The sequence below is a fragment of the Necator americanus genome, chromosome IV, assembly GCF_031761385.1.
Source record: "Necator americanus strain Aroian chromosome IV, whole genome shotgun sequence".
Lineage (NCBI taxonomy): Eukaryota > Metazoa > Nematoda > Chromadorea > Rhabditida > Ancylostomatidae > Necator > Necator americanus.
Genome location: NC_087374.1, coordinates 34,134,587 through 34,162,517, shown reverse-complemented (window position 1 = coordinate 34,162,517; position 27,931 = coordinate 34,134,587). Strand labels below are relative to the sequence as shown.

At 40.6% G+C, this 27,931-nt stretch overlaps 6 protein-coding genes across 8 annotated transcripts in view; all 6 read right to left on the bottom strand.

Moving 5' to 3' along the window:
- Positions 1-508: 508 nt before the first annotated feature.
- RB195_003599 (uncharacterized protein) lies at positions 509-6,916 on the bottom strand (the record flags this gene model as incomplete). 2 transcript variants are annotated; one of them, XM_064201320.1, is made up of 6 exons in its annotated part: positions 509-555; positions 639-687; positions 738-834; positions 6,482-6,555; positions 6,687-6,748; positions 6,850-6,916. In XM_064201320.1, the coding sequence occupies 6 exons, from the start codon at positions 6,914-6,916 to the stop codon at positions 509-511; spliced, it is 396 nt and encodes a 131-aa protein (XP_064057200.1). The 2 variants fall into 2 exon arrangements, with proteins under 2 accessions (XP_064057200.1, XP_064057201.1); XM_064201319.1 differs by lacking the exons at positions 509-555; positions 639-687; positions 738-834 and having other exon boundaries at positions 6,531-6,620.
- On the bottom strand, positions 654-1,010 carry RB195_003602 (uncharacterized protein; the record flags this gene model as incomplete). The annotated part of the gene is made up of 1 exon (XM_064201323.1): positions 654-1,010. The coding sequence occupies one exon, from the start codon at positions 1,008-1,010 to the stop codon at positions 654-656; it is 357 nt and encodes a 118-aa protein (XP_064057204.1).
- Positions 1,640-1,915, bottom strand: RB195_003601 (uncharacterized protein; the record flags this gene model as incomplete). Its single annotated transcript, XM_064201322.1, has 1 exon — positions 1,640-1,915. One exon carries the CDS (start codon positions 1,913-1,915, stop codon positions 1,640-1,642), a length of 276 nt encoding a protein of 91 aa, XP_064057203.1.
- On the bottom strand, positions 2,356-2,826 carry RB195_003600 (uncharacterized protein; the record flags this gene model as incomplete). The annotated part of the gene is made up of 1 exon (XM_064201321.1): positions 2,356-2,826. The coding sequence occupies one exon, from the start codon at positions 2,824-2,826 to the stop codon at positions 2,356-2,358; it is 471 nt and encodes a 156-aa protein (XP_064057202.1).
- Positions 6,917-8,625: 1,709 nt separating the features above from the next.
- RB195_003598 (uncharacterized protein) lies at positions 8,626-23,131 on the bottom strand (the record flags this gene model as incomplete). Of its 2 annotated transcripts, XM_064201318.1 has the most annotated exons (11): positions 8,626-8,700; positions 8,758-8,809; positions 8,864-8,984; positions 11,570-11,699; positions 12,295-12,339; positions 12,590-12,733; positions 13,651-13,777; positions 13,844-13,935; positions 14,242-14,395; positions 14,465-14,518; positions 22,782-23,131. In XM_064201318.1, the coding sequence occupies 11 exons, from the start codon at positions 23,129-23,131 to the stop codon at positions 8,626-8,628; spliced, it is 1,344 nt and encodes a 447-aa protein (XP_064057198.1). The 2 variants fall into 2 exon arrangements, with proteins under 2 accessions (XP_064057198.1, XP_064057199.1); XM_064201317.1 differs by lacking the exons at positions 8,626-8,700; positions 8,758-8,809; positions 8,864-8,984 and having other exon boundaries at positions 11,565-11,699.
- Positions 23,132-23,217: 86 nt separating this feature from the next.
- Positions 23,218-27,931, bottom strand: part of RB195_003596 (uncharacterized protein) — a gene marked incomplete at both ends in the record, with an annotated part of 90,295 nt that continues 85,581 nt past the window's right edge. Inside the window, one exon of the mRNA XM_064201313.1 lies at positions 23,218-23,291. Coding sequence (XP_064057194.1) covers positions 23,218-23,291 — 74 coding nt within the window. The remainder of the gene's footprint in view (positions 23,292-27,931) is intronic.

The window sequence follows — 27,931 nt, the reverse complement described above, 5'->3', positions numbered from 1 at the left end:
AAATGTTGACATGCAAAATTTGGCCAAGATAAAGAGTTCAGTTGTATATAAGCCTTACAGTGAATTTCCAGCAGCGAAAATATATTATGGCAGAGTTAAAACGAAGCGGCGCGTTGGGAAAAGTGGTTCAAAACAAGGGTTTCACCATGCCGAACTGCATTGATGGGTGGTGCTAGCAAGGTTTCCTACACGATCTCAATAACTACGCTTCACCGCGCCGCTTTGAGCGTAGTCGCTTACGCAACTACACCGTGCATCATGTCGTTTTGATCCGATTATACTTGTGATATTTAAACAAATATTCAGACCAAAGCACAAAACTGAATTTAACTTCTAGAGAGTTGACAGAAAGCCTTAAATCTCTGGGCACACATACCAATTTCTTCTTCTTCTTCTTCCTAGCGTTTGTTCCGCGTTGTTGCTGGATCCGCCTTTCTGCTTCTTGTCTTCCATTTGCTTCGATCCACGGCATCAGCCGTACACAAATGCGCATCTGTCATATCCAGCTTCACACGGTCCAACCAGCGAATCCTTGGTCTGCTGCGGGCTTCACGCCTGAAACATCGAGCTTCAGAGCGGTGTTGGCAACAGAAATTTCCTCTCGCCGCAAGACAAACCAATTCAGTCGCGCCTCCTACCTTTTAGCGTTACACCTATCCGCAAAGGGCAACAGGACGCACAACCGTCCTGTAAATCTTCGACTTCAGTCGATCTGGGACTTTCTTGTCGCACAGTACGCCTGTTTTCATTTGCCACTCCATCCATGCCGCATTTACACTTGCTCGACCTTCTTGATCAATGTCGCCTGTGGAAGTCACTTTGGATCCAAGGTACCTGAAACAGTTCACCTTGTCTGATTCGGTGCCATCGACACGAACTAAACCATCTTCTATTCTTGGTCCGCAATACATGTGCTCACTTTTTGATACATTAAGGCACAATTCATGTTGCTGCAATCCTTCCAAGACTACTTGTTTTTGAAGATCACCTCGAGACTTCGACGCGAGCATGACATCGTCGGCAAAGAGTAGGGTCTACGGATGCTGCTTCTGGATTCCCCTCGTTATCGTGTCCATGCACAGTATTAACAGCAGGGGTGAGAGTGGTGAACCCACACTTGTGAAGGGAAGCCCGTTTTTTTTCCAGCAGCACACCGTACAATGCTGCTAGGCTTCGCTCCTCGGTCGAAAGCTTTCTCGAGATCAAGGAAGACCTCGATTCGTAAGATCGAGAAAAGCAAGATGCACACCGCGTTTCTTCTCTCGAAGTTTCTCCAGGATACGGACAGCACGGATAGCATCTATAGTGCTGCAGTTCTACAAAGCCGCACTGATTGAGTTAAACGCTGAAAATCTTGGTCAGACGACCCTACAGGATACGCTCAAAAGCCTTAATCGTATGGCACAGCAGTCGTCCGAAGTCCTCGTGCAACGGTCTTGTTAAATAGAGTTGCGACCCACACGGACCCTCGATTTTCTAGCAGCTTCCATACATCAGTAGGTATGTCATCAGGATCGGTAGCACTGTTCAATTTCATTTTCGCGAGAGCAGCAGTGACTTCGACTGCAGTAGTTAATAAAACAGGACCCTCGACGCTGGGAACAGTTGGGATGGGAGGATGGCTGAAGTTTTCACTACATTATTGATTACAGTACTCTCGCCATTTCTCCAGGATCTGAGCAGAGTGTCGCAGAACGGCTCCATCAGCTGCCTTAACGATCTTGGTGTGCTCCATATCCAACGTCGAGAGGTGACGCGCTCTGATTAAACGATGTACTGTGCGCTCTCCTCCTCTGGTATCAAGCATGTTGAACCCAGCCTTGTAGCGGTCCGACATCGCCTTGAAGACTACCTTCTTAACCTCACTCTTCGCCGCTAGGTAAGCACCACGATCTTCAGACTGACGCGCCCCCATCAGAGCTTATATTTGGACTTCTTTCCACGAAGTGCCGCCTGAACGTCCTCGTTCCAAAACCACGTAGCCTTCTGTATATCGCGCTTACCTAGAGTCGTTTTTCCCAGAGTGTTCTCCGCGGTCAAGCGTATGACGCTGAAAGTACACGACCACATTTCCTCTACACTACGAGCAGAGTGGGAGTGTAGATGGAACTACTGACGCGAAGAACACCTCCTTCCGATAAGTCAGATTCCTCCACTTGATGCGCTGTGTTTCAGTCCTTGGATGTCTCTTCCTTGGACGGAAGATTTTCGAGTCCATGACGAGCAAATACTTTTGAATCCTGCAGAAGTCGGCGATCCCGCCTACGTAACATCCATAAATCTATTTGTGCTTAACGAACGCCGCTGGTGTACGTGATCAAATGCAATTTTTTTCCGATACTGTGTTAGCAATGATCAAGTCACTTGCAACGACGTACTCCATGATTCGCAACCCGTCGTCGTTACGAGCTCCATAGCCCTATCCTCCATGACAACTCTCGAAGCCGTCTTTCCGAAAAGCGACACGTCCGTTGAAGTCTCCTCTGACTCGAAGTACATCTTTCCTCCAGGGATTTGACGTACTGCTCCAGATCTTCCCAAAAGCACGCCTTCTCTTCTTCGCTTTTCACTACAGCCCACCTGTGGCGCATAAGCAGAGACCACTCGCAACTCCACTTCTCCTGTGTCTACATTTAGAGCCATTAGACAATCCGATAGTCGACCCACTGCAGTGACGCTGTTTTTAAACGTCTCGTTCAATATGACACCAGCGCCATTGCGATTTGATGTGCCGTGGTAGCTAAGCTTGTAGTCATCGCCTTTTCCCAATTCCCCGCCAATTCCCTTGACTTGGAGCCTTTCCAGCGTGTCTTCTGTACACAGCATATAACACGGTGTTTTCTGGGACTGTCTGCCAGCTCATGAGTTCTTTCGGTAAGCGTCCTAACGTTAAGTGTTGCCAGGCGCAATGGATGTTGTTGGCCGGATCCGTCCTCCAGCCGGTAACCCTCGCATATTAGTCACATTGCCCGGGCGAGTACAATGCGCGTCGCTTCTGGATGCCGCCCCAGCTTCTGAAGAACACATAGTAGAATTTAGCAGTATGACGCGACGGGGGTGTTATCCTCGGTCAGCTTGTCACACTAGCAAAATAGCAGCCCGGCACGGGAATCGTCGTACTGCCTCCTCACGTAGCTAGCCTGTAGCCACGGCCCTAAGACAGGGCTACTAGCCGGACACCTTTGTGGCGTGGTTGAACCTGCCGAGACGAAGTCTTGCCACCATAACTGCCCGACTACCAGGCCCACCGCTGCGCCGCTCTGAGGCGTGAGATAGGATTTTCAGCAGCAGCGTGAGGTAGGGCTTGCAGTAACAGCGTAAAGTGTCTTTTTTTCTCGAAATGCACTATAAGTTTCATACTTTTAACTTGAAGAACAAGGATGAGTGCCCAAAGTGTTCGGCGGAGAAATTCAGAATTTCAATTTTTTCTGAATCTTATCATGACAACTTCCCTTCTTTTTGCTTTGCTTTTTTTGTTCTGTTGTTAACGTCCCCTGGAAAACCCGTACTACGCCAAGTCCGCGGTATGCCCCCTTTAAAGGCAGCATCCCACAATTCTGACGTAGTGAGGGAAACCGCTGGAAAAGCTAGAGATGGGGTTGTACATTGCGGGATCAAGTGTGTTACCGCTTATCTCTCTCTAATCGTTCTGAAAAAAAAACGGCGTGAAAGACTCCACTTTTCACGGTTCCAACGCCGCTTTTTTATGACGATTGAGGAGAGGTGAGCGGAACCAGGCCAGATCACGCAATCTACAACCCATCTCTAGGTTTCCCCAGGGGAATCCATAGCACGCCAGCTTTGTGGTATGCTGCCTTTAAATTATGATGTGAATGTGTGTTACTAAAACATCACCTTCTTCAGATGCGCGTCCTGTATAAAAAATGGATTTTGTGCAAGTACATTCTACACAAGCGACAAGAAAAGGTAATTTTGCGGTAGACCGTATGGACTGTGTTGAGTCCTCTAGCGCATTATTGTAAATAAACTTGAAGGATTTGTTCTATGACTTTCATTAGTCATTTTATAAAATAGTAAATAAATTTACCCAGCTAAAGTTTTTTTGGGTCTCTATGATGATGTTCTTAGATATTTTGGCATCTGGCTGAAGCTAGTCACATCACTGCTCGCATTTGAACACAAAGCAATGGTACCAGAGCATTTTAAGATTTTAAGCGCAATTTTCAACAAAATACTGTGAAACACATTGTATGATCTAGTGTTAATGCGTCTTTATAGACCCCGATAGGGATGATTATGATTCTAAAGAGTAAGATCTCATCAAAGCATACCTCTTTTAATGACTTCCACTCAAGAGTGGATTTTTCGCACAATCTTAGCTATTTATCACATGGAATCACAAGTAAAAAGGTGGCAAAGAGCTGGTAAAACATACTGGAGGAAATTTAAATATAGGAAATAGTAAAATTTTAAAAAATAAGAAAATAAAGGTACTCCGGCTACATGAACCAGTAGAAACATGCTAATAGTATAATTTTTGCATGGTGAAGGCTATATTTGCATATTGTAATTATATTTGTAAGTTAATGGCACACTTTATTGGTGAGGATCTTGAATAAATGAAGGTTGATGGAATAAATGAAGGTTGATGGAGATATAATTAAGCGTATTGGACACCAACTGAGTGGAGAATTGATCTACTGGAGAATTTTTGGATCTATTTTATTGCATCAATTTTGTTTCAACGCCTTTAACCTTATATGAAAATAGAATAAATAAACACAGACATCACTTCGAAAGTACTCAGCATAACGGAAGTGCATATACAAAAAAAAAGAAAAGAAACCGTTGATAATTCCTTTTAGTAATGTCAGATCTTGCTGATATCGTTCATTCGAGAGCACTAACCTACCAGCAAGCCGAGTACTACAATAAAAAACATGAAATAATACCCTATGTATAGTGCCAAGCAAGAAGGGAGCAAGTATGACACAACATACTGATGCTATAGATCCAAAAATTCTCTACCTACCTTATGACATCTACAAACGAAAAAACGTACAGAGAGGAATTAAATTCTATCTGAAGAGGTTGGAGCAAAAGCACGCCCTCGTAAAACTAAGACCTGATCGTCGAATGTGTATAAGGAAATATAGGAAAATTTCTGGCAAATGAGCCCGTTGTCGTTTTTCGTGCACTATAAGGAAGAGTAGCACGAAAATGACGTGATACGGAAACCACAGAAGGGAAGTAGAGTTCAGGCTGTAGATCACTGAAGCGACCGTGGCTTCGCTCGATTCCCCTCAATCGCCCTTAAAAAAAGCGTGGAAACATTTTTTTTCCTACGGGAAACGTTAGAACGCCCACCCTTGTTCACGCTCCGGTTCCACCAGAAGCCTATTCATTGGTTTCACTTAAATAGGCTGCTGAAAAGACCTAATTGACCCTAATTGAATTTTTCGATCGTTCGTTCGTGGAAGCTAAGTGTGTACAGCGTTCTAACGTACCTCGTAGAAATTAAACCGGTTCTCACGCCTTTTGTTAGGACGACTAGTGTGGAAATGAGTGGGGCCACACTCGTTTCCGTAATCTACAACCTGAACGCTACGTTTTCCCAGAGGTTTCTGTGCAGCGTCAGTTCCGTGCTACACCGCCTTGAGAACATTTAGTTTCCAGCTGTGATATCAGCGAAAAAGCAAAAAACAAGAAGGTGCAGGAGAATATTCTAAATGTACAATGTGCTGTCACTTATTATTAGCAACGATTCATTATCAGACGTAAATTGTCACCAATGGAATATGCTTTTTTCAGGACACATGGTGACAAAAGCACCCTTTTCACAAAATTTGATAGAAAGCACATCCCGTCATAGTTCCCTGAAGTGATTTTATTGACATTGATACTCCGTTCCAGTGCCCTGGTATCGTTGATCAGAAATGACAGCTGTTCTCCAGCATCACCACTGCCGTGGCGCTGAACAAACTTTCCATCCATCACCATGAACGATAGCTGTTATTTTGCGTTCATGATTTAATTAGAAACACGATTATAAACAAACATTCGATGAGCACTGATTGGCTTTTTTTCAACATAAACAGTGTCCAAAAACAGTAAAAAAAAAGGCTTGCGAGCTAAACCTCCATGCAGAGCGCTAACGGCCGAACTAACACCCTGTCTTTGAACTGACTATTTCTTCAATTGTTCCATTTCAAGAATTTCCGCACAAAGGATTCCAGCTTCTTCAAAATCTGCAACATTCCGTGGTCGTTAAAACCGCAGTTTTAGGAATTTTAATCCGAACTTTCAACTTAAACAATTAGTCAAATTGAATATTGCTGATAGATTATGGTACGCATTTTGGAGGAATGAACCGGGGGCATCTAGGCGGCAGGAATCTAGCTCCAACTTTTTTCATGGAGACCGTCCTCTATGAAGATACATGCACGCGACTGAAAACTATTGGAAACCTCTTTTTTCGTGCGCGAAGGTGGAAAATGACGTTAGGAAAAACGTAACGTACTTGATCCATTCCTCCGGATTCACCAGAACATTCGAATTCAGCTCATCGTTCAGAGAGACAACGATCTCCTCACCCTTGGTCGGGAGAGTGAAAAGAGTAGGTAGAAATTGAGAATTATTACAGTAAAAAGTGCAAATTGCTGTCAAAATGGAGAAAAAAAAGTGAGTATCACTATCAAAAAAGGCCGACGAAGTGACTTACGCACCTTCAAAGTGAAGCAATGCAATGTAATGTCGATCCTCAACCGAACTATTGCACCAAAAACACCTCAAAATAAGAGCAATTGAGCATTTTGTCGTCCGTGATTTACAGAGATGTTGGATTGTCGAGCGAATTTCGAATCGATTACTCTGAAGACTACTGATTACCTCTTGTGGACCTTTCGAGTTCTTTCACCTCGTCATTGTGATGCATGAGAACTACGCTCCTGTTCATCCATGGTTGATACTACAGCGTCGAAAATACGCACCGACTCTTAACTTCCCATTCGGTTTCGAAAGCAGCGACACGCATCATTACAATGATACACACGCAATCACCTAAGATTAGAATACACCGAGGTTCACATCAGAAGTTGCGGAGCTCTGTGTGTAGCCACTTATTGGTATTGGTACTCTTTACTTGTAGGATCATTACAAGTTTTCAATACGGATGGATCATTAACGTCAAATCACTTCCAAGTGAAGCACCTTCTTTGGTTTCCCAAACAAATAAGATGTATTACCCATGTTCGACTGTCCTTGAACCTTGGCATGTTGTATTCGTAACTTTTATATTTATTTCCTTGAGCTGTAGCCAGTATTGGTACTCTTTTTATAAACAGCTCATGGGGGGACCATGGCGAACTGCAGCGATGAGTGGTGCTAGTAATAATCCTAGCCTAACCGCTGCGCTCCACCGCATCGCTTCAAGCGCAGCCGCTCACGCAACTGCACAGTGCTTCATGTCGTTTTGACCCGACTATAGATGCTCACCTTAGATTGATGAAGCCTAGTAGTGACCGCTGGGTGATCGAGACCGAACGAAGAATTCGGTAGCGCATACAAACCAGAACAGCCATACGTAATACTGCGCGAGTTCACACATAAGTCGGAGATATTCTCCCTTGCAATTCTTTTTCCTCTTCCTTAACACCCATCCTTAAAGTTTCCGCTAGAAAAATGTGCTTTTCGATTACATGAAATTCTCATTGAGGTATAGTAGGATCAAAACGACAAGAAGCTCGTTGCTGTTGCGCTCGGCGGTGCGTAGAAGGAATCGCTAGAAGTTAGCGTAGAAGGAATCGCTTGCTGACACCATTCCTCGATGTAGTTCGTTATGATCACACCTCGATTCCAACCGCTATTTCCACCGCGCCGCTTCCGTAGCGCAGCTGCTTACGCAACTGCACCATGCTTCATGTTTTCATCCTACTATACTTCATCGTGTTTCAACTCTACTATACTACAGTTGCTGTTCATCATAATCATCCCCAAAACATTTTCGACCACCTAAAATTTGTTTGGATCCGTAAAAGCGAATGTTGTCAGCGGAAAAGTTTGTGATTGACGTTTACGTCATAGGAGTGGAGGCGGGTGCCGGCAGCTGACAATGGCAACCTGAGAGATTACAATACGGCTGTCAAAACCATTGAATAGGATCCAACGTCCGGTACTCGTACACTAGTAAATTCACTAGTAAGTCATGGAACAAGTGTAGACAGAAATGTCAACACCTACTAAATTCTCAAGTCGCAGATGCTTTGTGAACATCTGCGGGTACTAGTTGCTACTAATAGTACTCGACATTTCCGCTGGCAAGTTTGCACAATTTTATTGCCTAGATCAATCAGTCAGTCAATTAATCAATCAACGAGAATATAAGACTTCTGTTCACCAAAGTATTCAGAAAAATCATAGTTCCTCGAAGATGACGAAGGAAGTTTTGGGATCCGCTCACCTTTCAATCAATCATCATTTAGAAACATCCAGAAAACCGGAACACGCCAGATCAACCAAGATCGCCGAACCTCGCTGAAATTGTGTATATTTTCTCTTCACATAAGCATTCCATGTCAGCTTCCTTAGGAATTAAGAGACTTGGGGATGATCAACAGAACCTGATGATGAGTACGTCGAAAAGCAGTGCCCATGTTCGACTGTCCTTCAATCTTGGCACGTTGAATTTTGATTAATCCGAGATCGTGGTGTGCAGAACACTAGAGGCATTTTTGGGAACCGCTAAAAGTTCAAAATAAATAGAAAAGATGAGTGCATTGCGAATACAAACGAACTAGCCCCATATCGAGATCTGTGCGAGTTTTGATCTGCGGAGCGGACCGTTAGGTCCCTATAAAAACCTTTGTGATTCATAGTTATGATACGCGGAGGTCTGTTACGTTACCAAATCTCAGCAAATGAGGTACGCGTTGTCCAAGATGTTGGTCTTTGAGTTTCCCTATCGTTTGAATGATTCCTGTAGGGTGATGAAGCGCTTGAGTGGTTAAAGGCATCACTCCAGAAATCTGAGGTGGTACGGATTTCAGGTGGAGTATTCGTATACGGGATGGGAGACTACGGAGAGGGAAGTGATTCCGTCCACCTCTTGCTAATTGCCGTAGAAAACGGCCCGGAAGATGCGGCGCCACACAAGACTGGCGCGCTCTAATCGAACCTCTTGTACAAAATGGTGCGCCAAAACGAATGAAGCCGTATCTTCCGGGCCGTTTTTTACGGCAATTAGGAAGAAATGGACGGAATCACCTCCATAGTCTCCCATCCTGTATACGAATACTCCAGCTGAAATCTGCACCACCTCAGATTCGTGGGGTGATGCCTTTAAATCACTGATGGTGTGATTTTTCCATGATTCTAGGATTGACGAGGTGGATAACGCATAAACGTTAGCTCTTAATAAAGATTAGTATCAATCTTGGCCACAGCTCAAGCAATTCAATGAAAAGCAATGAAAGTACTTCGAATAGAATTTTCTACTCGTGGACACTATGAGCAGAAATATTAAGAAATTCACGGAACTTTCGGAAATCTGGCGGAAATAGGTCTTCTAAGGGAAAACATAAGAGAAAAAATAGATAACAACCTCAGCAAAAAGAGGGAATAGCCAAGTGAGTTGCGATCGATAAGGTCTCAACGAGAAGGAATTCTCTAGAAATATCAACCCAGATAGGTACAGAACCAAACATATCGATTTTAGAAATCGTACACGTTCGCAGCACTATGTCCAGGTGTAAAGGGATCACTATACCATACCTCTTTCAACCTCTGGTATCGTTAGATGGTTTAGTTTTACTGAAACACTAAACGAAGTAAGGTAAATGAAGAGGAGCCTCTGGTTTACTGTTGATAGTAGAATAAAATTTAAAAAAAAGAAGTGAAAATAAGAAACAAAAGAGGAAGAAATAACACTAGGTGACCAGACGCGAAAAGGAGCGAAACTTCTAGCGATTGCTGATCATTGATCAATATCAAGCGCCAATCTACTCCAGATTGGCTCTATTCACCTATCCTAGATCTTAGAACGTTCAAATTTTGATGAACGGTAATCCAGGTCAATATTTTCTTCTGTATAAATCCCAAGGAACGGAATCGAGGCTTTCTCCTAGAAGTGAACCGAGAGATTCTGAGCAGCAAGTCATAGCATCTCTAAATCTCGATCCTATGGTGGGAAATAAATCTTCATATCAAGAATCTCCTGCGAAATATCGTACCAAGCATTCCGGTAAGAAAAGCCCTTTCATACATTCAGAAGTCAGAACCACTCGATTTCGGTGCTCTCGCGCAAGCGTCTGCGCTTGCGGGTGTGATCGAAGCGGGACCCTCGCTGGCCACATTATCATGAAATTGACATAGCGTGAAAACTTGATGGAAAACAATGAGTCAGGGGTACAGCTTACGAGTATGAGAATTGCCCCTCTAATTTCCCCCAATCGTTCTGAAAAACGGCGCTTCGTCCTACAAGATAGATTTGAACGTACTCGCTCGTACACGCTCCGTTCCCCTTAGCAGTTTATTCATTGCTTTTACTTGAATAAGATAGTGAGGAGACTGCATTGGTCTTCGACTGCTCGTATGTGGATGCGGCGCGTGCAAAAGGGTAAGGCGTTTTCACGTACCTCGTAGGAAAAAACGCCGTTTCCCACACCATTTTAAAGACGATTAGGAGGGCTGGAGTGGGCCATGCTTATATTCATAATCTATACCACGCATTTCATACTTTCCATCAGGTTTCCACACTATGTCAATGCCTCGACACGCTACATTCGAAGTTCCACCACGATCGCCCCTTCAACCGGCTACTTACGCAAGCGATTCGCGTTGCGATCGATGTTGAAGCTGACTTATTTTGTACTGTCGCGCATGTCGGCTACCGCAGTTAATTCCAGACCATGCACGTGATCACTGAATGCAGCACGAACGACCGCGAATTTGTGGAAATAGCACCTTCATGTTCTTTCTTGTGGGAATCTCTTCTTCTGTTATTACTTGAATGTGAAAGTTGCCATAGTCGAGTAGAAACGACATGGAGCTCGGTGCAGTTGCGTAAGCGGCTGCGATCGAATCCATCGCTGTAGTTCGCGATGGTTCCACCTGGATTGCAGAAGCCAGCTCCACCGCTTCGCTTCAAGCGCAGCTGCTTACGGAACTGCGTGGGGCTGCATGTCGTTTTGAAGCAATTCTACATGGAAACCCCGAACGGATGCTATGGTTCCTATCACTATATGTCAGAACGTCATTGAATTCGACTTTTTTATTTGCCTCACACAACGGATGTAATGAAATGGAACGACAAATGAAGAAATATGTATTACGCAAAATAAAGAACCCGATAAGGCAAATCACACTTCCAGAAACATTGTCTGAACAAAGAATCAACAAAATCGACGAATACTGTCAATTTTTTCCAACGTAACACTACAAATGCACACTATATCTCACACAAAACACACTACTCTTCATCATTAATATTGAGTTACCCGTTGAAAAGGCGCTATAGATAAAGAATCTGACAAATGGTATATATGTAGCTACACACACAAAAAAAAAACTAGTAATTAATAGTACATATAATTTTATCGGTGAGAAAGTCAACCAGCCGCTGAGCTGATGAGCATTTCGCCTTGCCTGGACCAATCGCAGAAGACGTAATGGCGAAGCAACATACGGTACTTCTCCGAGAATAACATGTAGATGCATATATTACATGAAGCATTGACCATAACCTGTAACCACAACCCCAATATAAGCAAAATCGATAAACACCTTGTTTCGAATAGAATTGGTTATAAAGAAAATAAAGGAATGAGCGGAAAACATTCGAAAACCTAGAGTAAAGCCGAGAAATTTTCATATAAAACGATCTACGATAACTAAAGACTGTTTCTGACGAATTAGCCGTGGGTTATTGCTGCGACAGGGAATGTTCGGGCAGTCATCGATTGAATTACTGTAGATCACCGAGGTAGAGATCGTCGGAAAGAGATTATCCCCCGATAATGGCGAATTTCTCAGCGAAATGAGGATTTGATGGAGAGATTAGCTGCGAACAGAACGTACTTACTGCAAAATAAGAAGCCGGAAATTTACGAAAAAAAAAACCCTTATCCACGAGAATTTCTAATCAAATTGCTGAATCATTCTGAGAAAGATTCTCCAGAATATTTTTTCTAATGTCATGCACATAGTTCGTCAAAATCTTTGCCCCCTTGTTGGTAACATTACGGCATTATTCCTCAGAAACACACTGTATATTTGCAAAAACAAAAACAAACAACAACAACAAAAACAAGTAAATGGAAAAATTACGAAGAAGCTCACCAGCAAGTTATTGAAGGTCACCATACTTTGATAAACGGGTCCAACCTAGAAAATTGAAGACAGTAAAAAAGTTTTGAAGGGAATACTGTACGTTCACTGGTTGCATCATAGATTTTAGGAGAGAAATTTTAAACCAAGCATAGAACAGCCCATCAAGGACTTCTTGGTCGCATCAGAAACGCTTTGAAAGAAATTATTCACGAGGGGAAAAAAACAATCTCGATAGGTTTTCATAAAAAGTCGATGCACTCCCAAAAACTTCCTATACACTAAAAAAAGATGATACGGTACTCACTTCATCAAGATTTTCCATGATATTACAAACGAATGCCAATGTATTACAAGAGATGAACAGCAGCACAATAGCGATGAGCATAATAGAAGTTTGTCTCTCTTTCCGTTCGGCTTTTTTGGAGAATTCATCATTTTCGAGACCACACTGAAACCACGAACTTTAGTTTTCAAAAAAAGAAGGACATTAGGATCCTAGAGCAGTTAAAAGCAGCGTATCATGAAATTCTCAATGTTAGTATCTCACGTGGACAATATAAAGTACGGGTGTGGATTACGAGTGGCCCAATGATAATAAAAAAAAACGACGTGGGAAACCGCTTTAATTCCAACGACGTACGTTGGAACGCGACATCCTTGTCCACGTGCAGCGTCCATGAACAAGCGGTCGAGAATCAATGAGGTCTCCTCGGCAGCATATTCAATATTCAAGTAAAACGAGTGAATAGGCTGCTGAGGGGAGCGAAGTGTGTACACCTGTGGTCCGTTCTGACGTACCTCGTAGGAAATAAAGCAGTTGTCACGCAGGTTTTTTTAGGACGGCTAAGGGGTATTGAGCGCGGTCACGCTCATACTAGTTATCACAGCCCGAACTCTATATTGTCTACGAGAGATACAAACATCGAAAATCTGATGGCACGCTGTCTTCAAAGTTTCCTTTGGCCAAGAATCGAGTAAATCGACATTGATCAAAATATCGATACTTGTTATAAGTGTAAATAGTCATCAATTATCTTGAAAATATCAAATATAGTATACAAACTACAATCTTACTGAGACCAGTGTAATAATTTATACCCGTAACATAAGTGCATTTCTAGTCGTTCTACTTTACTTCGGACTTCCGGACTTGGTATTTCTGGCTAATGACTTATGGCTCACAATGAATGTAAATAAACGGATAAACAAATTTACGACACTGTAACCTCTCGAAACACCTGTGACAGTTGTAGTTGCAAAGGAGAAAGACTAGTCTTTAGCTCCAAATGCAAAATTATCAAAGAAATCGTCAATAAAATAGCCTGAGTACATAGAATTCTCAGGGAAAATTTCCAACGATCCTACCTGGCTGACCATATGCATCCGTCGGCTACGTCTCACAGCACTGAGCACCAACGAATTCAAAATAATCAATAAACTGAACGGCACAACGTACATCACTATAGTGTAAGCCCATCCGAAGAAGATATTTCTGTAATCCAGCTGCCTATTTTTCTCAATAAACAAAAAAAAAAACACTTTTGCTGTGATTCTGTACCTGTATAAATCTGAGAGTCGTAACGCTGTTGGTTGCAGGGAAGGCATGTAGTAGTTGATGTTGATACGAAAGCATACATTCGAGACGTGAACCTGTGGAAACGAATGAATGAATTAGTCAATCAACCAATCAATAAAAAACGGAGAAAATGAATGAATGAATGGATGAATGAATGAATGAACGAATGAATGAATAAAAAACAATGAGAGAATGATTGAATGAATGAATGAATGAACACGAGTGAATGAACAGAATGCTATGCACGTTACATTAGTGGAATGCGATAAATCAGTGGACATGGAAACGGGTGGAAAAATCAGCAAAAAAAAATCCATTTGGCATGCTGCCAAGACACATGAACATTGAAAAATGAACATCGGAAATGATGCTATAGTTACCTCAAAGAAGCGAGTTGTATTGAACAGTATGCTGAATACGACAAGGCAAATAATGAACGTCGTGACACGCTTTTTCGGTAACCATTCCACTGATTTGTACGGATGACAAACGCCAATGTAACGATGAACAGAGACGCCGACAGTCATAAAAACACTGCAAGGAAAAGGTGGTTGGTCACGAAACGAATCGATAGCTATCACTTTAGAAACGAATTGAGCTCACCTTATCGTTTGTGCCATCATCATAACGCCATACATATATGGAGCCATGGAGTAACTAAAAACGAATGATGGATTTTCAAAGATCATCATGCAGTCTTCACGGAAATCATTAAAATTGTTTCTTACTGTATAATTGAAAATTGATTTTAAAAAAAAGTTACAAAATTATTAAATTATACATGAATACGGTAGTTTATAGCAGAGTCAAAACGACATCAAGCACGGTGCAGTTGCGTAAGTGCCGGCGCTAGCGGTTGGAATCGACGTGGGACTGAACTACAGTTACGAATGTTGTCACTAAGGGGCTCTGCTAGATTCTAACCGCAACGCTTCTCCGCGCCGCTTCGTGCGCAGCCGCTTACGCAACTGTACTACATGTCGGTTTGACCGTATTACATTCTACTGGCACATTACCGGTTATTCCGATAAATCTTTGCTTAATTTTCTATTCCCGCTGTGGCCATCGCTACTGAACGTGACGTGATGGTACGGAAAAGGACAACAAGCTATTATTGAGTATATAATAGAATCTTAGAATTATTTATGATGTGACAATATCCGTCACCCTTCAAAGTACAAACAGCTAATCAACGGCAACAAATTCACACGAACTCATGTTAAATGAGCTGACACCTGCTCACCACACGACCGTTGAATCCTGAATCGAATTCTCAGTGTTTAGAGATGATGCTACATTTCTGAGGCTGCTATAGTCGGCGACAAACGTGTTCATCTATGCCAACGCGATGCTCTGGGTGCAGTAAGTACAGGGTCCCATCCGCACAACTGCAAAATCGATCGCCTGCTGCGACAGAGAAGCAGAGCATCAGTGTCCACCATCGACAGCGCCCACACGTCGCGTCCATCCGGCTGAACACGTCCGACGCTGACTGTGCACAGCCCAAAATGCAACAACTACTTGGCAAAAAAATTGAAATAACTTCGAACTCCTGTTTATCACAGTTCCTGTGATACGTTCGTACAGTGAGCTGCAGCAAAGTTGCTCAAAGCTCATTTAAGACAAATCTACACAACATTTTTGCACTTTCTAAGCATACAACTATAACGGAGGGACTTTCATTGGATTCTTTCCGTCTTTCGTAGGAACTCATTAACTTTTTTCTATATTGATAATGGGAGACGAGAAAATGACATTTAAAATTAATCCTGATGTCCTTTAAAGTAGTTGAATCCTTGATATGTCTTTATTAGTTTATTTGCAGGTTTCCGTCTGCACCGTGATGCGTCATCAGCATTTTTTGCTTAAATTTTGTGAAAGCTAAATTTTTGCAAGTATTTCTAAGCTTCTCCTGAACTACGTAAAAAAATTTTCGAAACATTCTTTATTTTCTTCCGCTATGATACATCTCTATATTCACGATTTTTTCTGAACACATACGTCCACCCCTCTCTTAAAATTTTTGTATATCTGTCATTTCTCCGACTCACTAAATTTAGAATCTTTTTCTGGCCCAAGCCTTCCAGTTCCTACTTCCTTATGCGTGCCTAACTTAAGAGAAGTTTTTTGATGCCGCATTTCTCTAATGGAATCTGTGTTGTTTCCATCACCGTGCACCTTACAAATTGAGTCCTCTTTCCTTGTTTTTGTAATTTCAAATTTCTCAAAATGTAATTTATGCGCATATCTGGGAAGTTTTTCCCTCAAATGAACCTAAACTTAATGTGAGCAGATGTTTGAGATGAGATTTATCCGTAGTTGAAGCCGGATTGGACGGAAACATCGAAACCAACATCGTCTTAAGCATGGCAGCAAAACCCTTGAGACCTATTCAGAGCACTCTGTGGCCGCACATGTCTCGGTTGTCATTTAGGCCTATGCGATTCGTATGCACCGGAAGTTTAGCCACTTCCGCATCATTCACGCTTCTGAAATGTTCGACATTATGCAGTGAATCAGGCACGATTTTTGGTCGTAGCGCGCAGCTTTTTGAATTCTGTTAGCGATCCCCACACTAGGTCATTTAGAAAAATCGCCAAAAGTGCAGCAAAAAGGCAGCAATAAAAGTTAAAAGTTGTTTGTTACTTTACACACGTCTTGACTGCCATATTTCTGATTTTTATTCCCGAACTTTTGCTTCTGATACTCTGCGAGATTTCAACGTCTCAGCTTCTCTACAATTCAATGAAGAAATCTCGGAATGGGTATGATCCTAAAGTGGTCGGGTCCTAAAGCGAATTAAATACGTAGTCCGAAGTAAAAGTTGCACTTTAGTCAACTTTTCAGTACCTTCGGCAACCGAAAAAAAGTTAGAAAAATAGTCGTTTCAACAATTCCTAAAAATGGCTATGTTGACTAGATTGCAAGAATAAATAAGGATCTATTAGTACGCAATATTACGTGGTTTTCAGAGTACCGTAAACTTTGAGTTTTCTTTCGCGACAGGCTGAACTTTTCAGATTGAATAATGAAGCTAACAAGATGGAATTTGGGTGAATTCAACTAAATTAGGAAGGAATAGAACAGGGGAGGTTCGATTTCCAATAAATCTTCCCTAGCTACCCAAAAATCCTCTTGAAAACCATCAAAATCGACAAAACAAGAAGTGAAGTTCCCGTGAATTCACTGAATTTCCAAGAGTTTAACCAACCTTACCATGCACTCAGCTTATGAAACCAATAATGCATGTTTACGAGCGCCATTTCGACAGACAGACGCCCTCAGAATATTTAATTTGATTTCGTATCTTGGTGAGAAACTAAGTTCAACTGAATTACACTTGATTTTACGGTGAATTCAAATTCTTCCCTAAGTAAGTTTAACCTAAAAATAGACACGAAGACACATTCACCTTGCCGAAAAATATTTTCATCATACAAATATATATGTGAGCAATAAGTTGGAATTAATTTCGTCCCTAATCAAGATGGTGAATGTCAGAGCAAGGGAATAGCGCTAAAAAACAACTACCTATTAGACGTTACTAATATACTCGGATAGTCATATTTGACCTGAAACTAGTTCTAAACCTAAATCATAAAAGTTGTGATAAAAAAAAAATTATTAGCACGAGTCATAGGTTCTTCCAGAGTCTACGCGTGCGTCAACGCATCTACACTTTTTGATAATTTTCTGCCGCTACCTATCACGAAACTTACACGATTGGGACCTCGCTCTCTCTTAGAACAGATAAGGGTAAGGTATGTGATTCACAAACACGAGCACGACCAATCTCAGTTCCTCCAACTAGTCCAGAATAAAAAAAAAACGTGTGAAACGGTCTTGTGTGATCCCGTCTTCACAACAATGCACCTAATTACGCGATAAAGCGCAGGCAGCTTCGTCGCTGTTCAAAGTCCACGATGCAACTAATGTAGTCGATATTGCAACTACTAACCAACTAATAAATAATATATGATAATATTAACAATATATAATACATAATATTTAATACAAAAGTAATAAAAAAGCTTCAGAAGATGTCCCCTCCGCAGAGGATCGTAGATAGTTGTGGACTGGCCACGTTCTACTACCCGTAATAACTGGATCGTTGAGGAGATGAAGGATCACACACTTCTCTCTCTGGATTATTGGGGGATTCAAGCGTAATCACTCTCATACTTGTGATTACACCCTTGCTCCTATCTATTCGTTACGAGACCCCAGCATCTTTAACTTCGTTATAACCACTTTTAATATAATTAATATTGGCAATGAACTGCTGAAAACGAAAGGTAAGTTGTTCGTTCCCTCGCATGTTCCAAGAGTACACACCCTAAGTCGTTGAACGTGACAACTCGTCCACGACCACAATTCTTCACGTGTACATTCTTCGCATCATTTCTTACAACTGAACGTGACAACTCGTCCACAACAACCACAATTAACCACAAAAAAAAATTTAGAAACAGCGGAATTGTCGCGACTTTATCATCCCAGAGGGACTTCTGAAAAAAGTCGCTGGTCCGGGTCACACTTCATCTTCAGTGTCCCTCGAGGATTTTGTAAATAGGAATGCAAACACGTCGAGTTAACTTCCTTCAATGTCATAGAGACGATGCGACATCTCATATTCGAAGTCGCGAAAGATGACACTCACCACGCGATAAACAAAACGTGACGAGATTTATGGCGAAATGTAAACGCGGAATTTTTTTTTTGACAAACTAAAACCTGTTGAACAAAAACCAACTCAACAGCAAAAGAATTTCGATTCCCGGACAAACTTGTCCTTTTTCTTGTGGATTTTCAGAGATCCCTCTACGCTTCGAGACCCCATAGGATTGTTCCAATCCATTAAATAATCTGACATTAATTAAAATGAAAAATCAACTATTTTACAAAAAATAGCTTCTAACAGGTGGCCTGCAATCTGACTCATATCGAAGTCAAAAATAGCAAAAAAAAATGAATGTGAGCACAATCAAATCAATACGTATCTTCCGAATAAGATGTAAGAAGAGACCTCATAAAATAGAAGAGTAGCGTAAACTAGGAAATAATGCTGAATCCATGTGCTATTTTTTGCCGAGATTTTACTCAGTTGAAGGATTTTCTTTTTTTTTTGGTGTTTTTGTTTTTTTTTAGATTTGTTTAAATCTGAGACTCCGGAATGTCGTCCCCCTATGCTCCAAGATAGGTTAAAGTCCTTCCGTATACCAATCAGTAATCCTTAAAAAAGTCCTAAAATCTTTAAAAAAAAAGACGCGAAAGCAACAAGAATCATTTCGATGAAATGTTCTCTGAATTCTGATTCGGTACCAGAGTTGTGACAGAACATTCGTCCAGAACAACAGCAAAAAAAGAGTTCCCTGCAATGCATTTTCAAACCGGTAGAGAGGAAAAATCGTATTTAAGACTGAAAAATGGTTTTGTATTCGTTTTTTCCCCCACATAAATCGCATAGAAAATCCACTCTCGATCCTGATAAATGCCCGAGTACAGCACGCTTTTTTTGTTTAGGTTAAGACAGCGATTTTAAGTACACGAAGGAACACGATGCAGTGAAATGACTCATCTGATTTGAGGATTTCACGAAAGAAAAACTGACATGAACAGGAAAATCAAGAAAAAGCCAGCAAGAGAAACAGATCTCTATGAAAATCGACACAACCGATTTCGTGCAAGAAAAGGAAAAAAAAACTGCTAGAAAATTTTACAGTATTAGGTGTTAGAAAACGGAGGAAATGCGCATGCACTTACAGTAGTAAATGCATGCGCATTTCCTCAGTTTTGTAACACCTTTCCTTAGATTTTTAACACCTTTCTTTAAGCGTTATAGGTCACAATTAAAGGCAAAAACGCTAAAAAAAAGACGAACAATTAATGGATTACGGTGTTACGCTACTGCGCTAATTGCGTTACTGCACTTGTATATTTCCCGAAGAAAAATCGTTAAAGTCGTTTGCTTAAATCGTTTTTGTTCTAATAAAAATGGATTTACACGGCGCTTAGCACGAGTACGAGGTCACCTCTGGCTCATTCCATTCCTCTCATGTAAAACGATTAATCGCAAGAATTGTAATGGATAGATTTGAAGGCATCAACCCACGAATCTGGGATGCTACGAGTTTCAGGTGGGTTATGCCTAACGGGGTCGTAGATTATGTGGAGAAGGGTGATTCCGTCCATTTCTTCCTAATTGCCGTAAAAACGGCCCGGAAGGTGCGGCTTCGAGCGCTCCGGGGCGCTATTTTCTATAACGAGTTCGATTGGAGCGCGCCAGCCTTGTGCACGCGCCGCATCTTTCGGGCCTGTAATTAGGAAGAAATGGACGGAATCACCCCTGATTCGTGGGGTGATGCTTTCAAAATAACATCTACACAAGATTCAAGAAACAAAAAACCGTCGTCAGGACTGAATGTAGCCGTTTAATCCGTCAGGGATTAAATGTATTTCGTGCATTTCTTAAACTCGGACATCTTCTGTCACTGACATAGTATACCAGCTTACCATGTCAATCTAAGCCGCACCAAATGGGTTTACATGATTCGGAAACATCCTAAGTCTACATAGAATCAGCATCTACCGTAATCATCCACCGTAACTATTTTCTCTAATATTTCTATTAATATAATGTATATTTCTTTAATTAGGGTCACCAAGAAAATTGTTGTAACAGCAGAGCATTCTGCTAAAATCACAGTACACACCATGGGTTCGAACTGCGGCTTTTTTCCGCAAAAATTCATTTATGCTAATACTATCCTTTTTTAAAAGAAAATAGCGCCGGGACACGTAGAAAAGCGGCACGATCCTCAAAATGTCAACAAAGTCAGTTCTTGTCGAAGACTTGGAATCGCTGAAGTTAACATTTTTCGGCAAAAAAAAAGTAAATAAATTGAATCTTTCAAGCATGATTAGTGAGTTCCAAACAGAAAATCAGCAAAAAGAAAAAAAAAAGAAAATATAAAGATTAAAAATTTCACTTTCAGCCTCGTGCCAAAAAGAACCGATTTCTATCTCCATTCCTTCATTTTCTTAATATAATACGATATGTAATATATTGTACTACATTATGAAAATGATATAATATAGTACGCAATACAAAGAATACCAAGATTCTCAATAAATCCACTCGTCAGAGTAACCCAGGATCAATTAGGCCTATTTTAACAAAATAAAATAAAAGAAATTTATGATTAATGAGATCTAAACGGGAAACCAGCAAAGAAAAAAAGAAGGGAAAAAGAACAAGTACTCCTCGTTTCTATGTTCCCAAGTTTTTTAAAATTTCGTATTTTTTCTCTCCATATGAATTTTTTGTAAATTCGACCGAATAAAAGTGTACAAATTGAAGAACTAAAATGAAACCCTGGGAATTCGTACTGTGACTTTTTCACACCGCCTTACTCTTCCACTTTTCACCGACTTCTCTATAGCAGCAAAGCGTCTGTGCTCATCTAATCCCTGAGGCTACTTCCTTTGGCACTTAAGAGCACACGTCTTAGGCGGCGCAGAAGAGTTGAGAGGTTTGAGCCACAAATAAACATCTCCAACGGGGATGCTACGGAGGTCAGAGACGTCCAAAATAGAAATAAATAATGAATAAATCGTAGATCAGACATATGATAACCAAAGATGAACAAAACGAGGAGAAATTCGTATGAAAAGCAGGATTGTGTGCGAAAAATTCCAGGAATCTAGAAAAGAAATAGTTTTAGGTATGTGTGAGGCATGTATGGTACATAAGGACCAGAAAATTTTCTACGTACATAAATCTCCAACGGTAAGTCAGAGCTAGTAAAATGCTTCAAGTTAACTTTATTCGAGACTGCATAACATTAGGTTTGAAACAATAGTGAAAAGGTAAAGGACAATAAGGTAAAATCAACACTACGAAGAAGAAGTCAATAAATAGAGTATTGCAAAGTGACAAACAAAAAAAACGAAAGGGGAAAAAAAAACAACAAAAAAAACGTAGTGAGGAAGAGCATACAAGTTTTAACGCAATATCAGAAAATTGAAACCTAACGTGAAAGAAATTTTACTGGCTTAATGTTAAGAATAAATGAGGTAGTTAAGGAAAGTAACTAAGGTAAAGTTAGAAAGTACAAAATCAGAAATCGGAACGAAACAAAACACCGAAAGTCGGAAGGAATGCTATTTACGCAATATTACGTCCCAAAACGGTAACTCTTCCTACAAAACGTGCGAGGAATTCTTAGAGAAATTCGGAATCTCTCCAATGATCATTACAAACCACCAAAATAATGAATAAATAATGTCTGCTCCTGCACCGATGCTACAGTAACCCATCAGCTAGATGGGTAATAATAAATTGTTTAAGAGCTTTCCAAATTACTTTTTTTTTCTCCTCACAAGCAAGTAAATGGCAGACAATTTCAAACAAAAAGTAATTGTGAACTGTACTTTATCACGCGAATCATGATTACAACCGTTCCCCACGTTTTCAAATAACCATAAATTTTATAGGTCATAAAAAACTTTGTTGAACTGCCAAATACGCAGAACATGTTTTAAAAAAATTCAATTTCATTAAATGTTAGACTATGGCTAGTAGTAAACGAAAAAACATTCTTTAAAAAAGTACTCGGTGAAACAAGTTCTACACGATTTTGCATGAACCATGCATATTTGCTGGATATAAACTCAAACAACAACAACACCAACAACGAAATGATTCCAATGATTAGCTTGATAAAAAGAAATTTAAAAAAGCTTCGTAAAAAAACGATCGCTGCATGAAAAACACAAAGATTTCACTTCGACCCTTTCATTAATTTCGTACAAATAGCAAGAAATATGCATGTTTTGCGCATCGTTTTTGCATCATACAAAAATCGTGCAAAACGTAAGTGGAGAGTTTTGAGCAATAACACCACACAAACACACCAACCTGATATAGTTCGCACGCCACCACATGAGGTATTCGCCGAGTCTGGGCAATGATAGAACAAAAAACGCCGAAATCAGAATAAATGTATCTGATGCTGATAGGACAGCCAAATACCAGTTGATCGATGAGGATGACATGAGACGATGTGTGAATATACGTACAGAGGTGAGATTAGCGCATAATCCAAACGTAATGATTGGCAATGCAACCAAGCCCAGAAGTATACGTTCGGGGAATTCGTAGAATTGATATTCGTAGTGACATGCACACGATGTGTTCATCACCGAGCACATCTTTTCGCTTGATGAGGCGATCGCATCATCGAACGTCGACGTGCTCACGTTCACCATCGATCAGATCAGGGTGAGTTTTTTAGTTGATAAAATTACAGATGATGAATTAATGTAAAAGTACGGATAGAGACGGTGGTGAACGATTAGAAATGGGCGGTCTCCGGATAGCGTTCAGCGTAGCGTCGATCTCGTAGGTATTTCACGCTCACCAGTCTACCTGAAATATATATGCGTTTAGTTTATGTCTTCGACAACCGAGCTGGTCGAGCTCAAAAAGACGACGACAATGTAGGCGTGGTTTGCAGTGATTGGGAAAGCGATGGCAATGGAAACGAACTAACGAAGCGTGTGATTACTTTTCGAGATTCTGACACTAATACTTATGCCTGTCTGTTAGTAACTATTGCTAAAAATCCATCTAACGACTCTCAAAGGCACACTTCTCCTTTATGAACTGATTTTCAGGGATTTTTTCCCTTTATCTCAAGAAGAGCACAAACGAGAAGCCGAAATCTGAAGAGAATATATGTCATATCCAGCTTCAAAAAGTGCATATTTTTCATGGCGGTGGTTGAATCACTCTGAAAAATGACTGCTGGAAAACGCCTTTCTGTAGGTAGAATAGAATTAAATTTCCTCTTTTTGGAAGATTTAAAGGTAGAGAGCAGAATACAGAATTGATCCTGTTAGGATCTTGCTAACAATGGAAGAAGATGGGAGTGTAGCCTACGACTGTGACCATGACCACGCCCAATTCCACTTAGGAAGTAGTAAAAAAAAAGCGTGAGAAACAGCCTCAGTTGCACCCGTGTTCCCAACTATGCAACTTATTACGCGATAGAACGCAAGCAATTTCGTCGTCGTTCAATGCCAACAATCCAACCCAACATGCCAATAGAACTAAAACAACCAAGAAAAGGAGTTCCATCTGCACAATCGCGGACGCGTTGCGGATTGCCATAATCCTACTACCCGTAATAAGTTGCATCGTTGGAAAAAAGGTGCAACTGATGCTGTTTTCAACTTTTTTTCCCTGAACTAGTAGAAAAAAATGATCATGCCCATATTCGTGAACTACATCGTTACCATCATCTATTAAATCGTATTCATAGGTATTAAGCATTATTAGTATTAAGTGTTCTAATAATAGGTATTAATAGTAGGTTCTGCTATCCTAATCTATTAGGTTTTCGCCCTCTTAAATCTTTCTTAAATATCCCAACAGCTTCAATTTGTTGACACGCTGACTTCACAGATCATTTTGTACCGACATATCCCTGCTTGCAGATAAATAATAAAAGTATCCTTCATTTTCTTGTCTCGTTTCATCGAAAACAAAAAAAAAAAACGCATCTACAAAGTCGTAATGATTGCCACACCCACAAAACCTATAGTAATTGAACTGACCAAGGACATATGTACATATAAACATGTCAATTACACTTTAATGGAAAAAAATGCGATTTTTTTTCTATTTTGCACTTATACGAACGCTCGGAAGGAAGCACACCCTAAGGCAATTATTTCAACGAAGAAAAAAAATGGCGTTCAAATTAGCAAAGGATGGCAAGAAAGGACTTTAAAAAGACGAGTATAAAAAAGGAAAAGACGTAAAAAAGAGAATTGAAAAAGAAAAAATAATCTAAAGAAAGTGCAGAGAATGAAAAAAACGAAACGATAATTATAACACCTAAAAAAAGCATCTGATCGAAAGTCACTGCGAAACTGAGAGAAATTCACAATGGAATTTCGAGGATTAAAATGCGGAAAAAACCAATTGCGAAAAGCACCGTCCCAGCTCTACCGTATTCGCTCAGCGCATCTTACGATAATTGCAGTTTTTCTCTTCATTTTTCACATTCCTACGATCACAGCGCTTCAGCATCAAACCAACGTTTTCACACAGTTATCTTCACGAGAACCATTATTAGTCGCTTGTGCTTTCCATACATTTTATAGCATCATGTCGAACAAACGCATTATTCTGACAGCCGACATTCAAAGATAGTGGATACCGCATCTTTTCCACAAGATCCTCTGCAACAGCAAAAGAAAAAAAATGCACGACAGTTGCAATATTTGCAGGTGGCGGAACAATTACTTCGAACGACTTTTTTTCATCAACACTCATGAGGTTCTGCGGCAACTGTTGAGCTAAATATACTGTTCTGCTGGGAAAAAAAAACCAAACAAATGTTTTGTTTTCTTAATCGAATTGTTGCTCTTTGCATTTCATCGCTTTGTTCGCTGCTATGCTTGGGACCTTAACTAAGCAAATTTTCACAGACATAAACTGTATACTTCATTTTTCATGGCGCAAGAACATTCATACGTAACGGATTCTATTCTTCGAAATTTCACTACCCAATTCTGTTCAACCACCTAAGGAACAACAAGAACTCGCTAAAAAAAGTAAGGATAGTTGAAAGGGGTGTTTCAGTTGGATAGTAGTCTACACATCTTTCCAAAATATTTAGCAAATTTTTCAACAAATTTGCTAAGAAAATCAAAGCGAGAAAATGCTTCATTAGCGCTGAGGATGATTCTGGAAATCAGTGCACGTTCAATACACGCGGTAGGTGTTGTTTTGGTGTTTGTATTTTTATTTTTTCGTTTGTGTTTTGTGTTTTTTTCTTGTGTTTTCAGTGAATTTAGCCATACATGTTCCACATGAATCCGTTGAGTAGGTGAAAGCGATCGCGTTATCGCTCTTACCGTATCATTTTCTTCGTGGTCAGCGTTTCATCTGTTTAATGGGGGGACGCTATTCTGGTTAGGTGACTCAATTTCCCATAGTCGTAAGGAGGGTGGATCTCAACTAGCTCCACGCTAGTGCGAATCGTGCTAAGCCGGCGCTGTTTCGCAGTCTTTCCAGCACATCTAGGTCCGTGACAAATCTTATGGAGAGCAGACGTGAGCGTACCATCGGAAAGGAATTTCATCCATCTTCTCGACTACAGAGGCCATCCCTCTGCCGGATGTCATCGTAGCGGATGTTGTCGTTGTGATCATCATCGCGTTACTTCAGATAGTAGCAGTCTCGTTTACGTCTCTCGACATATACTGATTTCTTCTGATGCTGAGACGTACCATAAACCTTGCTACTTTATCCCCGAAAGTTGTGTTTATTGCTCCAGTCCTTCTTTGTCTTGAAAAGCACCAGGACGACATCCGCGCAGAGCAGCTTTCATACTTCCGAAGATCGTTCTAGCATCAATGACGAGTATGGAGAGAGGGCTGGGCGCTGGTGCAGGCACACCGAGATGGGTAGCTCGGCCGAAAGCCTGCAGCGACATGCACAGTGCAGTTCGTGGAAAAGTTTCGCCAAATAAATTATTTACATCTAACAGATGGCAATCTATGCCATTCGCCAAGCGACGTAGACAGAAACCGGAGGTAACCGCGGTTAGTATCCACAAAGTTAGGAATGATCCAATTCTCAATGGTCACGTGTTGTTTAACTTTTTTCGTATTCTGTATTCTCTATTTTTTTTTTTCATGTTTAAAGGCACTACTGGAGGGACTCGAGACCACACAAAAGAAACAACCGTAATCTAAGGCTTTGAAATGACTAATGTAATTCATGTCACTACTTCAAAATCTGATTAATTCCGCACAAAAAGCTACGAAGCAAAACAAATTCAAAAGAATATAACCCGCTGAATCTAATACGCCAGCTTGTATCAGAAACCTCCATAACAAAAATCCTCTCTTTTTCTTTTCTCTCTATTCCTCTCTTTTTTGTTACGCAACGACCGAACACAACATCATATCTGGCTAACATCATAACCCCTTCAAAAGCCAATAGAAAAGATTTTAAGTTGAAAGACCAAGTGAAGCCCCTTCAAACAATGTCAACAAAGTCAGCCATTTCCGTTTCTATTTTACGTCAACTGATGGAAAACGTGGGAAACTGTCCATTTCTTTGTCAGAAACGTGAAGAAATGAAAAAAAAAATCCAAACAGAAAAAGTAAATAGATATATGCTGTCATAGTAGAATGCTGGGAATATGCTGGGAATAAAACTGAAGAAACGAGAAGGGAAGGGGAAATTGAGGACGGATGAGTTTATATACTTTTGAAAAAAAAAATTATCGATATCTATACAAGTCCATGTCAATTTCACATATTCATAAGAAGATGTGTAGATTTGAATTTCATATTTATATTTGAGGAGGACGTCTCCAAAGGTTTTTAGCTAACTGACGAATGAAGTGAACGGACGAGAATTAATCAAATTTCACTGCGAGGATCATTTTTGACATGAACTCAAGCAAAAAAAAACTGTGAGATATGAGGAATTGATGAAGACAAACAAGAAATTGCAATATTGCAATCAGGAACAAGAAGAAAATTTTTGTAGGAGCGATAATTTAACTTTTCCGGAGGATTTTTCCTTTTAAGAAAATTCTAAATCTAAAAAAAACCTGCAAATTGTGAAATAATCTTTGTCTCGAGTGTGTACATAGTCACACCTCGTATCCATTCCTATCCGGGAGATCATCCCGGATTAGCTAAGCGTATTTTCTGAATATGCTTCGCATTTCGTGAATACATCGATAGTGAACTCGTAGTCACTCAAGTCATGTCAGCTTTTTAAAGTATGCCAGTACATTTTACGGTGCAGTAATCATTTTACATTTTTTTTTATTAGGCATTTTACGGTGCAGTCATGATAACTCAAAATTTATGTATGACAACGACCATCAAAGCCCAGAAAGGTGGTACGTCACAGCTTTGAGCTTTATTTCTAGTCCATACCATCATTTATGGTTTTATGTAAGCCAGAACGGAGTCCTTTTTAACTGCACGTCATTCAATACATCAACTTCTTGACAAATCACCATCGATAGAGAG